Source organism: Ictalurus punctatus, chromosome 6, assembly GCF_001660625.3.
Source record: "Ictalurus punctatus breed USDA103 chromosome 6, Coco_2.0, whole genome shotgun sequence".
In the NCBI taxonomy this organism is placed as follows: Eukaryota; Metazoa; Chordata; class Actinopteri; order Siluriformes; family Ictaluridae; genus Ictalurus; species Ictalurus punctatus.
In genome coordinates, this window is record NC_030421.2 from 12,195,011 (window position 1) to 12,207,462 (window position 12,452).

The window sequence follows — 12,452 nt, forward strand, 5'->3', positions numbered from 1 at the left end:
CTTAAAAAAATAACCCTCAAATGCTTACCTTATCTCAGCCTCAAAGGGTTTAATGAAGGGTGAACCACGCATCGTCTGTGTCTTGACTATATGATCATCCAGCAGCACCTGGATTTCATCCACTGAGGACAGAATGGATGTGCCGGTTTCACGGTAGGGCAGCAGGTTGAACTTCATGCCTGCCCATTCACCTGCCATGCGCTCCATGGCCTTCTCCAGTGAGTACTCTTTGCTGGCTGCCTCGCTGATGCTCTCAAAATTGGACAAGTGGGTTTCAAGGTGCAGAGGAATGAAGTGGGAAATGCAAGCCTCGTCTTCCGAAGGCTTCAGGGAGAAACCCACCATAGCTGACATGGCCTCCCAATGGCGGTCTCGCAAGCCTGGATTACACAGCACCTGGTGGTGGGAAAGATATTTTTGAAGACAGGATTTTATTGTGAACAAAAGGACAAAAGAAAAAAGTTTCTCATTAGAAGCAAGCAGAAGTGATGAAGCACCTCGAGTGAATGGAAAATTAAAAAATGGCTGATTCGACTTACTACTGCTTAAACTTTTAAAAATTGATGTGGTTTCAACACTCAAGCCATTAATCCAGCTTTGCTGCTGACAAACAATGAAGTATTTTATTAATTGTTTCCAAGGATATACCAGTGAACTCTTGAATGAGTTAAAATTACAAGTAAAACATGTGAAAACCCATTTAAAATAAACCTTTTGGGTAGTGTTTGGGTGTGTTTTTATTAGGTTTCTAGAGAAATAAGACCCTAACACTTAAGCTAATTAGGGGGAGCATTAAAACAGTAAAACAATAAATCACTTTATGCTTTACAAGGCAAATTCATTTCAGAAAAGCAGGTTTGAACTGTGTATGACACAGGCAGCATTTGGAGTAGGAGAAGACTGCATAGCTTCTGAAAAATGAGACCATTTATATACACAGTATATCCAAAGACATTTAAACCTATACCATGAATTCTATTATAGGAATGTCATTCCTTTACATCAAGCTGGATGTGGGCAGTGGTAGCTCAGTGTTTAAGACATTGGACTACTTGCTGAAAGGTCATGAGTTTAAATCCTAGCACTCCCAAGTTGCCACTGTTGGGTCCATAACCCTGAACTGCTTAGTTGTATAAATGAGATAAATATGAGTTGCTCTGGATAAGTGTGTTTACCAAATGCCATAAATGAAAGTATAATATCTTATTGAAATTTTTGGGTCTCTGTGTAGCAGTGTATCCATAAAGTCCCTATTATTATTATCATCTTAATAATTAAGTACCTGCACTAAGGGCATGTGCTGCTTGAAGTTCTCCACCTCAGTTTTGACTTGGGTGGCGATGTGAAGAGCCTTGGGCGAGTCCTGAAAACCTTTTTCCAGTTTGTAGAGTGAGCGCCAGTAGTTGCCGATGTCTCCCTCCACCTTGTCGGGGTTGATGGATGTGAGGGGGCCATTAAGCCACGTCTGGTGCTCAGCCTGAAACTCAGTAACAGTCTGGTACAGGCGAAGGTATGGGAGCAGCTGCTCTTGGACTTTCTTGCGTAAAGGGTACTGGGAGATGGGCCATCCAAACACTTCTTCCTCTGAGTTGAAGCCCTCAATCTTGGGGAGAAGAATCAGATTAAAACTGAGGTGAAATGGATGATCAAGTTGACCTGTTTTTTGTAGATTTCTATCTCTTTAAAAAATTTCAAAGACATCAGCAAAGCCAAGGTTAAACTACAAATTTTAATTCTCCATCACTCTGCATATGGACTAAGAAACTGAGAATCATTTACATGGTTGGAGTTCATGATCAAAATGCTTTTATGAGAGCTTTGACTGCCTTACTTTCTCCATGGCAGCCTCCAGCTTGGAATTGAATGCCTGAGCCTTTTTCAGATACTTGCTGAGTTCAGATAGGTCCCCGAAAGCGGTAAACTCCTCCACCTGCTTTGCGTAGCCTTCCAGATCTTCCATGAACCTCTTGCACCGCAACTGTGAGGAATAAATGAAGTCATTAATATCTTGCAAATCATAAATGCTAATGCAGCCTAGCCTGTCAACGGGAAGACGTCGTCTCCTTGTTGTGCCTGTTGTAAATTTGTTTTGTGCTCCATTACAGATTATTAGCTTACGGTATGAGGACATTTAATTAGTTTGAATTGCTAATGTAAGATGTAATCTAATTGTATGTTTTACTTAAGCTTCTTTGCTGTCTCTCTTATTTTTCTAGAGCGTATACTTGATGTTCTCTACTGTGTTGTGAAAGAGCAATCACTGTTGCTTAGATATTAATATTTGGGTTTTTCTGTTGAATAATTTTTCTTTGATATGATTTATTTTACCTTAAGGAAATCCTGGAATTGTACAGTCTTCTCCTTAGCAATCTCTCGGTGTTTGTCAAAGATGGAAGGCATGCGCATGTTCCATTGGAAGGTATTCTTGTTCAGGTTTATGTCCATTAGGGAAAACTCATAACCAGCCAAGAAGCAGAGACGACTCATGGATTCATTGAGCTGGAGCTCCAGTTTTGGCATCTCCTCAGCTTCAACCTTCTTTATGTAGGCCTATAATGAAGAGAAAATGGTCAAATGGTCTGAACTAGAGTTTAGTGAAAAATGGAGCTGAGAGTTAATATATTTGTATCTGCTGTATCACCTTAAGAGCCATGAGTTCTTGCGTGTTTGAAGGAGTGCTGTGGGCTTTTTTTGCAATCTTCTCAAATTCATCACATAATCTGTAGATATTGGACACACATACATAGGTGAGGAACTTTGAAGCACAACATTGCACTGTTCTGAAATTAATAAGAAGCTTATATTGAGAAATTGTATGTCCAGAATAGGGTGGTTAAGGTTGCATTGTTAGTCATGGTGTGATTAGACCCTTACTTCACCAGTGACTGTTACAGAACACAGATTAAACTGCATTTCTGTGTATTCCATGTCCCGTCTACCCATTCATTTTTTTACCTGATCAAATTCCGTACTCCAATGATTCTCATCCCTTTTGTGTCTGGCTGCAAGTCCCTCTCTAAATCATAGAGCAACCTCTGTTTCTCAGCGCAGGAGAAGAGAATGCACTGAAAACCCTTTGGCTGTGTGATCCACTAATGTTGTAAATATGTTACACTGTTACTTCTGCTGACACTCCAAACAAGTTTGTGACTTTATCCTACAAGATGACTACTAAATACACAGTAGCACATGGCATTGCTGACCAGAACTAAACAAAACATCAAACTTTTTTTTTCTTGGCTAAGCATTGCTGCACACTGCCATGTTAGTAATTTTTTTTCACATTCTTTTTTTACATGCAGCTTATAACAGCAATGGGTTGCGATCTTTTAGTAATGTTGTGTGTACATGATTGTGTAAGCCAAACCAAACAAAAAATTTCCACTGAATTTACAAAATAAATTACCACACATGTGTCTGGCAGCTCATTTGCATGTAGTGATGCCCACAAAACTCCAAATTCAAGACTACAAGCAGTTGTGAGCATGAAACTATATATGACTGGTTTTCACAAAATGTTCTCAATGGTACTCTCAGTCCCTAATCTAGTGAACTAGCATGAGATGTGTTTCTGATCGATACTCACTTCTATAAGTCACTCTGGATAAGGGTATCTGTTAATGCTATAAATGTAATAATATTCCAGGTATAAACATGCAGTTGTCCATGCACATTATATGATTTGAAGTTGATCTAATTAAGGTTTACACTATTTATAATACGAGTAATGGTAAATGGTCTGCACTTAGCGGTCCCAAAGCACATTAAACTGGTTCTCATTCACACATTCACTCACACACCAATAGTAGCAGAGCTGCCATGCAAGGCGCTAGCTTTCCATCAGGAGCAATTTGGGGTTCAGTGTCTTGCCCAAGGACACTTCGGAATGCTGAGTCACATGGGCCGGGAATCAAACTGCCAACCCTACGATTAGTGGACAATCCGCTCTACCACCAGAGCCACAGTTGTCCAGAAGGAAATGAATGTTTTTATGAATTTATGGGATTTTTTGAAAACCAAATTTCTTGTGAAAACTCACATACTAATAATAAATCTGGTCATATCCAGCTTGATAAACAAGGCCCAATTTAGATAAATTTTATGGAAAGGACTTTTGTGCAAAGATTTCAGAATAGTTTTTTCTTCTAATTATGACCTCTGACTTGTGTGGTATTAAATGGTCTTTAACTACAGTGATACTGTGAGACTGTGATATTTTTAGACTAGGTTGTTTTACCATTACAATTTCAAACCATAACACCTCCAGTTTTATCTCTGACCTCAGGTCCATTTGTTTATTTATTTTTTCTTTTTTTTTAATAACAAATAAGCATTTAGTTTTAATTTGTCACTTGTTTCTCTCCTGTTTTTCATAGTTAACTAATACTAAAACACCTATTTGAATTTATTTGCTTTGAATTGTACATTGGTATCCAGTAGTGAGATAAATGTTAGCACTCACTTTTTATTGCAGTTTTGGTGGTCCTCCAGCAGACGGGTGACCAGTTTCTCCCTGAGTCCTTCCGCACGCTTCACTAGTGCAAGGATAAGCTCATGGCAGTGCACTTCGAACATACCAAGTCGTACCACCTGTCACATTTAATAACAGTGACAAAACCCTGAATGAATCTCTGACCATATTATTTGTGTCTTATTAAACCCAGTATCACTTCTGAGTGTTTTCAATTGCTGCATTAGAGCCATTAAAATGTGTTACAGGCTCACTGTTTTTTCTATAGCATAAGCCATTCAAGACCAACAACTCATAATATCACTGTATTCTCATTTACTCACATCATGTATTTATTTATTAATTTATTTATTTGCAGCACATTGGAACACATATCCAAAAGTAAATAAATTGTAGTGCATGCATTGTTGTTACTAGTGTTTACAATAATAACTTATATTTTTGAAAGATAAATAAAATGTATAAAATAATGTATGAATATTTGAATGGTTTTGAAACAATTAATGTTCTTGGTTGTGGATTTGGATTTCAGACTTTTGGAAAACTACCATACATAACTAAAAATCTTAATATCTGGTCTTTCTAAAAAAAAAAAAACTAATAAATAAAAAAATCAAATAAAAAAGGCAATTGAGCATAATAAGCATTATTTCATTCTGTGATGGTGGTAAGACTTTACAAAATGTCAGAAGACTGATGCAATCAGTGAATTTAAATCTTGCAATGTTGTGGTCCTTCAGGCATAGATATGAATGTCCCCTCTATACTGTATCAGATTCACCAAACCTAATAGAAAAAATGCAAATATTTGACAAATTTAAACCCATATTGATGAACAGCCATTAAAATGAGTCTTGAGCATGGATTCATAAAGAACTTTCATGAAATGCCTGAAAGTAACACAAATGTAGCACAAATGATAGAAAGTTATTGAGATCCTGTACCATACTTCAACTGACCTTGCAGGAGTCATACTGGATCTCATCAGCCAGCTGCTGGTAGCGTGTCGCCTCCATCATCATCTCCTGGAAGGTGTGCTGCTCCACCAGGAAGTGCTCTATGTCCTGTTCGGCCTGTTGCGATACCAGCGGCGCAAATTTGTCGTAGAAGCGCACATGCTCAGTTGGCCCACTGCTCTCCTCACGTATCACCTGCCGAATTTCATCTTTTTGTGCCTTCAAGATCTCAGGAAGAATGATGGGTTTCAGGGTTCTGGCATCCTCAGTGCCTGGCTACAACAGATAGTCAAAATAAAGGACAGTGTAGAAATTGTGTAGGAGTCAATGATCAAATGCAGCCTCTTTGTTGTCAATAAAAGTCATTTTCATTTGTTTTGAAGTCAAGTAAAATTCCAATTCATATCAATACCGTAAAACATACAAAATATGGTTATTATACCATACAAGATTGTGTGTGCAGAATGTAGGGGAAAAGGTTCATGTCCTTGATAGAAAACATTCTAGATTTATAAAGGATAAGAAAAAAGATATACAGACTCTTACCCATTCTGAGTATAGTTTTGTCTCGACTCGAGGCACCAAGCTGATGCATTTCAACATTTCCTCATAGACATTCAATAAAATAACCTCAAAGTCCTTGAAATTTGGCTCAAATATGATCTTGTTCTGCTTCAGGATCAGCTGCAGAACAAAGCCTGGATGCTCATACGCTCTTACTGTACGCTTCAGGGAGAAAACGAAGGGAATTATTTAATACTGGCAGTTAAATTAAAGACATGTAATGGCTATTAAATGTGGCATGCTCTAAAATAAAAAATGCACAAATATACTGGACCAAAAACAGAGTGTAAGAGAAGTGTTACACAGAAGGCACATTCAAGACCTAATATAAAAAGTATTCCAAGTGGCCCAAATGGGAGAATCATGTAGGGTACACGGGGAAAGCTAAAATGCTTTGTTAGTTAAATGCTGTCACAGATAGTGGTGCTTACAAAAGTAGATCTGTTATTTATTTTTCACTGTAATGCGATGGCCTTTTGACCTTTTGGCAGACCTGACTTGCATTTAGCAAGTGCCATTAATTTGTCAGACAAAATATAACAAAATTCAACACTTATTCTCACTACATGTATCTAAGCTGAGAAGTGAGCTTGTAACTGCAAGTAAGGAAACATTATGTAAACTATACAGCCTGACACTAAAGTGTGTTCTGAATTAAATGCCTGCTGAGATAGCTTTCTGACTGGAAATGCTGCTGTGACTGGTACAAGTAAACAGTAGATGTTGAAAATAAATTTACAAAAAATCAAGCTAGAAAAATGTAACCTCTTAAACTTCCTCATTCTCCAAACATATTAGTTTACTTTTACTTTTCCTATTAGCATCACTGCCATTGCTGAATAATCACAGCACTGACTGAATAGTGTACTTTAAGAGTAACAACCAAATATTAGGTTGGAAGTTTAATTAAGGAGTTAATATGAGCACATGGCATGCACTGTATGTCTTACTGGGTCCTGAGCTATCAGGCGTGTGTAGTCATGAATAGATTCCAGGGCCAGACTCTGGAGCTGAGAGGACATTAGGGCAGCCACGCAGTTGAAGAAGGACTGCAGCTGTGGTAGACTGTTATTTCTGGGGACCAATTTGCGCTTGCTTCCCTGGTAGAAGATTTGTTGCACATCAGGAAGCCACCTATTTTATGCAAAACAGATTATTTTTTTCAGTATTTTTGCTGTCCTGTTCTCTTTGCCACTTATCATTAGACGTCCTATCAAGCCAGGCAATTTTTATTTCTTACTTTTGCAACAAAATGACCTAATGCACACGAAGAGTGTGCATTATAGTAATCTAGGTTGTTGTTTTTTTTTTAGCATTTATCCAATTTTAGATGGAAATTTGGACAGAAGAATAAATCTCTAGATGACAAGGATATAAAATTTGGTATATGAAATTAGTATTACATGCTGGGATGTAAAAGTAAACTAATAGCTGTGTGCCTACTTCTTCAGCAGGACGTCTTCAGCACTATCAATGTGTCGGCTGACAATCTGCTGAAAGACGGAGAGCTCCATAGCCTCCTCTCTGGTGTGGAACTCTGTCACGTCGAGAAGACGTAAATTCCTGTGCAAGAAGATCATCATTCATGGTTAAAAATAAAGGAATGGAAGAAAGAGAAAATGGCAAAATAGAGTGGAAAGAAAGAATAACTGAAGCACTGAACACAATGTTTTATGCAAAAGAAAGATTTTCATCAAAATTAAATCTTGGACTGTATTACTAATAATACATTATTTCAAGAAAACCAAACAAGCCATATGAGCATCTGGAATGCATTTCCTTATGTAGGAGTGCTCAGAACTTAAATGATATATTATATCATTTGAAAAACAGTAAACACAAGCTCCCTTTTTTGCCAGAATGATTTACACTTCTGCATTTACACTTTGTTAATTAATAAATATAAACTTCTGTATAGCTCAGTCTTGTTCTACTGCTAAACCCAAAACAAATACAGAGTATATATATATATATATATATATATATATATATATATATATATATATATATATATATATATATATATATAGAACATTGTTTTAACTCACTTGAAAGACACATGCCACAGGTTCAGCACAGACAGCATGGTGGGGTTGATGGCATGGAGATGCTGGCTCATTCTTTTTTGTGCTTGATGGAAGGATGCTTTCCAAGGCTTTGGCACAACTGCCATCCTGAAAGACATTGTAAATAAAGAGTTAATTAAAATAAGAATGTTAAAAAGAAGCAGAACACAGTGGCAATGGTTTTGAGATGGACGCCTCCACTACCAACAAGTCTAGTTTTTCCTTTTACAAATTTGTAAATTTGCATGCCTTAAATATCCTTAAAAACATACTTCAAATATGAAGTAAGCTATTGAAGAATCACAATGTTTGGATCAATTCCAAAATCGAATCATTTCATCTGCTGGTTATAATGATAATTCTATATAAATCCTACAAACATTCAACTGCTTGTTCATCCATTATGCATTATGCAGTGGAGAACATGACGGCTGTTTTGTCCAAAAACTATTTGAAACATTGACTCGTTGGACCACAAGACATGATTCCACTCTGCTACTCTCCATCTCAGATGAGACCGATCCCAGAGAAGTCAGCGGTGATTCTAGACAGTGTTGACGCATGGTTTCTGCTTTGCAAAGTAAAGCCTTAACTTGCATTTTTGGATGCAGTGGCGAATGGTGGCAAAGGTTTACCAAAGTATTCCTGAGGCCCATGTCTGGCTCATGGTGGTTTTTAAGACAGTGACATCTAAGGGATCGGAGATCACGCGCATTCAGAAGAGGTTTTCGGTCTTGCCCTTTATGCAAAAAGATTTTACCAGATTCCTTGAATCTTTAAATTATATTGTGCACTGTTGAAGGTGAAATGTTCAAATCCTACCGACTTGTCTTTAGGGAATGTTGTTCTCAAAGTGTTGGATAATTTGCTGATGCATCTGTTGGCAGATTGGTGAGCCTTGACCCATCCTTGTTCTTGAAGGATTAGGCCTTTTTTGGAGGCTCCTTATTTACTATGATTGGACGATTGCCTCACCTGTTTCACATCACCTTCTTATTTCAACTTGTCACATCGCTATTAGTCCAAAATTTCCCCTGTCCCAACTTTTTAGGAACATGTTGTATGCATGAATTTCAAAATAAACGGTTATCTTCAGAAAATTATGCAGTTGATTAGGTAAAACATCAAATACCTTGTCGTTATACGTTTTTTTGTTTGTTTGTTTGTTTAAATACAAGTCAAAGTACATTTGCAAATCAGTCCTCTTTGTTTTTATGAGCGTTTTCCATACTGTCCCAAGTTTTTCAGAATTGTGGTTGTATAATTGCATGTCTCGTCCTGTTTTATTCCAAGGGCTGTCCCAAGCATGGGGTGGGGCCAGTGTGAGTTAGAGGATGTGGCGCCCTACTTAGCACTCATTTCTGTCATCTTAATATCAAATCTTCTATATGATACTTAGTACTACTACTGTAAATCATTGATCAAATACACATAAATAAAATTTTAATGAGCAAAAACAATTCTGACCATGTAGACAACGTTACTGTGTACGGGGATGTCTTAGACATGTACATTCTAAACCTGTCCGTTCTCTGCTTGTCGTCATTTTAAAAAAATTAGTCAGGTGATGGTTAGGAAGCAAAGTACACACTTAAAAAATAAAACGAAACACAGTATGCCTTATATAGCTCAGATAATGCTTTAGTATTAAGTCTTACTTCATAAAATCAACTAAAACATTGAAATCAATCAGTATGTTTAACTTTTTATTTAATCTTTAACTTTTTTTAAATATTTGCGGTCATACCAGTTGCACCACCCAAACAATGGACCTGATTATTTCTTACATGGTCCACCCAGTACTGATGTAAATAGATGTACAGTATCATCAGTGTAAAGCTGGCATTCTTCACTTGAACCTCATTGTTTTGTTTTGTTTTGCTTCTAATGTGGTTTAGCATGTTAAACACATTTACTCTATGAGAATATTAGAATTCGATTAGACTCACTCTTCTCTGTGAGGCGGAAGACTGTTCACCTTCTGTTCTTCTTTTTCTCTCGGGTCACGCAGAGCAAAATCCACTGTAAAAGCAGGCAGGGAGTGATCGACGTTATTATCATAAACTATTCATGTTTGGGCAGTTCAGTCAAATTATTTTCTAATTAATTCCAAATAACAAGTCTACCAAGTCTATCAAATGCCATCACCATACAACTTCATTGATTAATTAATTAAATGTGTGTTTGAATGTGACTCAGAGTAATGTTTCAAAATAGGGTTAGGGTTAGTAGCATACAAATTGTTCATAGTTAGAGCAATATTCATAATGTTTATTTGTAATAAATAAATTAATTAAAAAAATTAAAAAGGAGATTGTGAGTTTCTCTCATGGCATGTAAATTGAGTTACTCCACATGGGGTCTAGTTTGGGAAATAAAGCTAGAAGAGTTAACTGGTGTTATGCGCTATGTGGGTGAAATCCCTCTCCTTCACAGACCAATAAAGCAATATTCAGTAGTGTTATACCTATAGCTTTCTTAGCACTCAGCAAATAATCCTCTCTTATTTCATCTGAGAGAATCTCAACCGATCTTGTTAATGTGTTCAGGTGACTTGGCACCCGGCTCAGAATACTCTCCAGCCAGGAATCTTCCACAGGGGCCACGTTCTGCGTGTCAATCCCGTATCGAATGTAGTTATAATATTTCTGAAGGAAAAAAACCCAGCACAAAAGAAAATCATCTTCTGGGCCAAATCTAAAAATCTAATAAAAATAAAAAGTTATATCTTCACTGCTGAATAAATAATTAATCATATTATTATAATACTAGTGTTTGCCAAGTTTTATAACAGTGAGATATAAATACATTATCTTTCAGTAATTTATAGTAAGGCATTCCTTTCTTGGATCCCACAGCATTAGAGAAATTGTTGAAAAAGTGTTTTTCATGCAGAATTACATGCAGTAGTATTCATACTGTAGCAGTTACTTACCAAAATTCGTTCCTTTCTTGGATCCCACAGCATTAGAGAAATTGGGAAAAAGTGTTTTTCATGCAGAATTACATGTAGTAGTATTCATACTGTAGCAGCTACTTACCAAAATTCTTTTCTCGGTTAAAGTTAGAAAGCCACGTGGAGCTTGTAAACTTTCACCCGTATCTGATTCCCCCTCCCTTTGACAATCAAAGTGGAGAAACAAAATAATAATTAATAAGAATCACTTAAATATATGGTCCTCATTAATAAAGACGTGATACAAATTCTTAATGTAAACGTATGATTGTTTTCTAAAAGTTAACCCTTTCATGTATTGTGTCCACGCTTATGGGCAGTCCATTTAAAGCTCCATTAAATATTAAATATTGTAGTAAAATACTGTTGCATATCACCTCCCAAACACTTGAGAGCATTACTGTAATTTAACATACACTTCTGTAGCTCTCTAAACTATTTGTTGTTGTCAATCTTTAAAAACATTTCTACATAATAAAAAAAATAATAACTAAAAAATTTAATTAAAAAATATTTTTGTGCCAGACTCCATTGAGCACCTTAGCTTTTTAAAAAGTAAGTTGTTGTTTGCTTGTTAACATACTTGCATCATATAACAGTCCTAAATTGTTTTTAAATTTTGTATTTACGAAAAAAAAATATTTTCTATAATTTTTGTCTTCAACAGTAAATATTTTAGAACTGTACAGTTTTTGGACATTAAAAAGTTTTTTTTATTGTTATTATTTCAAGTATAATATTTGATCCCTTTTTTTAAATCATGGTTTTCCTACATGTGGCTAATCCATTTACTTTTAAGTGATATTTAGACAAAATGAAAGATTATACATTATGCTTATAAACAAATCATGTATGAAAGGGTTGATATGAATTAGTAATAAAATGTTGATATGCATAGAAAAACACAACTGAAGCTTTGTGAGTCTTGGAGAAGCTGAAAAACATCAGATCCAAAAATCCCTGTAGTGGGATAGTAGTGGGAAGGAACTAATGTAATCTTATTGGAGAGGGAGAGAAATAGAAAATGACTGAAACAGAGTTGACTGTGGCATTATCAGCACCTGGACATTCTTCCTACTCTTGAATGAAAACACACATTCTACCATGCTGAAATGTACTCTTTTAACTTTGTGTTTTTATGAATGTGTATATTTTGATAGTATGTTATCCACCCTGAGATTACTGAGGATGGCACCACACAGCACCCTAAAGATGGCTGTGGAGGTTCTCACTTGGATAGCCTTAAGTCAGCAATTGCTAAGAAAAGTTAACACTCAAGTCTCCATCATTGAACAGTTGATAATTTCAGAAACTTATGATGAGAAAGTATGATGCTCATTCTCAAATTTCTTTTAACACACTTAGGACTATAACTTTATAACATTACACTTCTATAACTATACAGTTATAGAAGTGTAATGATTTATAATCACACTATT

General features: G+C 36.2%; 1 protein-coding gene across 2 annotated transcripts in view; it reads right to left on the reverse strand.

The window, feature by feature from the left end:
• dnah7 (dynein, axonemal, heavy chain 7) overlaps nucleotides 1-12,452 on the reverse strand; it is a 131,935-nt gene that overhangs the window by 110,855 nt on the left and 8,628 nt on the right. For both annotated transcript variants that reach the window (XM_053680873.1, XM_053680872.1), the window contains exons 5-18: nucleotides 11,099-11,174; nucleotides 10,525-10,705; nucleotides 10,007-10,079; nucleotides 8,040-8,165; nucleotides 7,435-7,554; nucleotides 6,942-7,125; nucleotides 5,974-6,153; nucleotides 5,431-5,703; nucleotides 4,463-4,590; nucleotides 2,642-2,720; nucleotides 2,329-2,550; nucleotides 1,832-1,978; nucleotides 1,283-1,603; nucleotides 29-396 (exon numbers count right to left, since the gene is read on the reverse strand). In XM_053680873.1, the coding sequence (XP_053536848.1) occupies nucleotides 29-396; nucleotides 1,283-1,603; nucleotides 1,832-1,978; nucleotides 2,329-2,550; nucleotides 2,642-2,720; nucleotides 4,463-4,590; nucleotides 5,431-5,703; nucleotides 5,974-6,153; nucleotides 6,942-7,125; nucleotides 7,435-7,554; nucleotides 8,040-8,165; nucleotides 10,007-10,079; nucleotides 10,525-10,705; nucleotides 11,099-11,174 (2,478 nt within the window). The remainder of the gene's footprint in view (nucleotides 1-28; nucleotides 397-1,282; nucleotides 1,604-1,831; nucleotides 1,979-2,328; nucleotides 2,551-2,641; nucleotides 2,721-4,462; nucleotides 4,591-5,430; nucleotides 5,704-5,973; nucleotides 6,154-6,941; nucleotides 7,126-7,434; nucleotides 7,555-8,039; nucleotides 8,166-10,006; nucleotides 10,080-10,524; nucleotides 10,706-11,098; nucleotides 11,175-12,452) is intronic.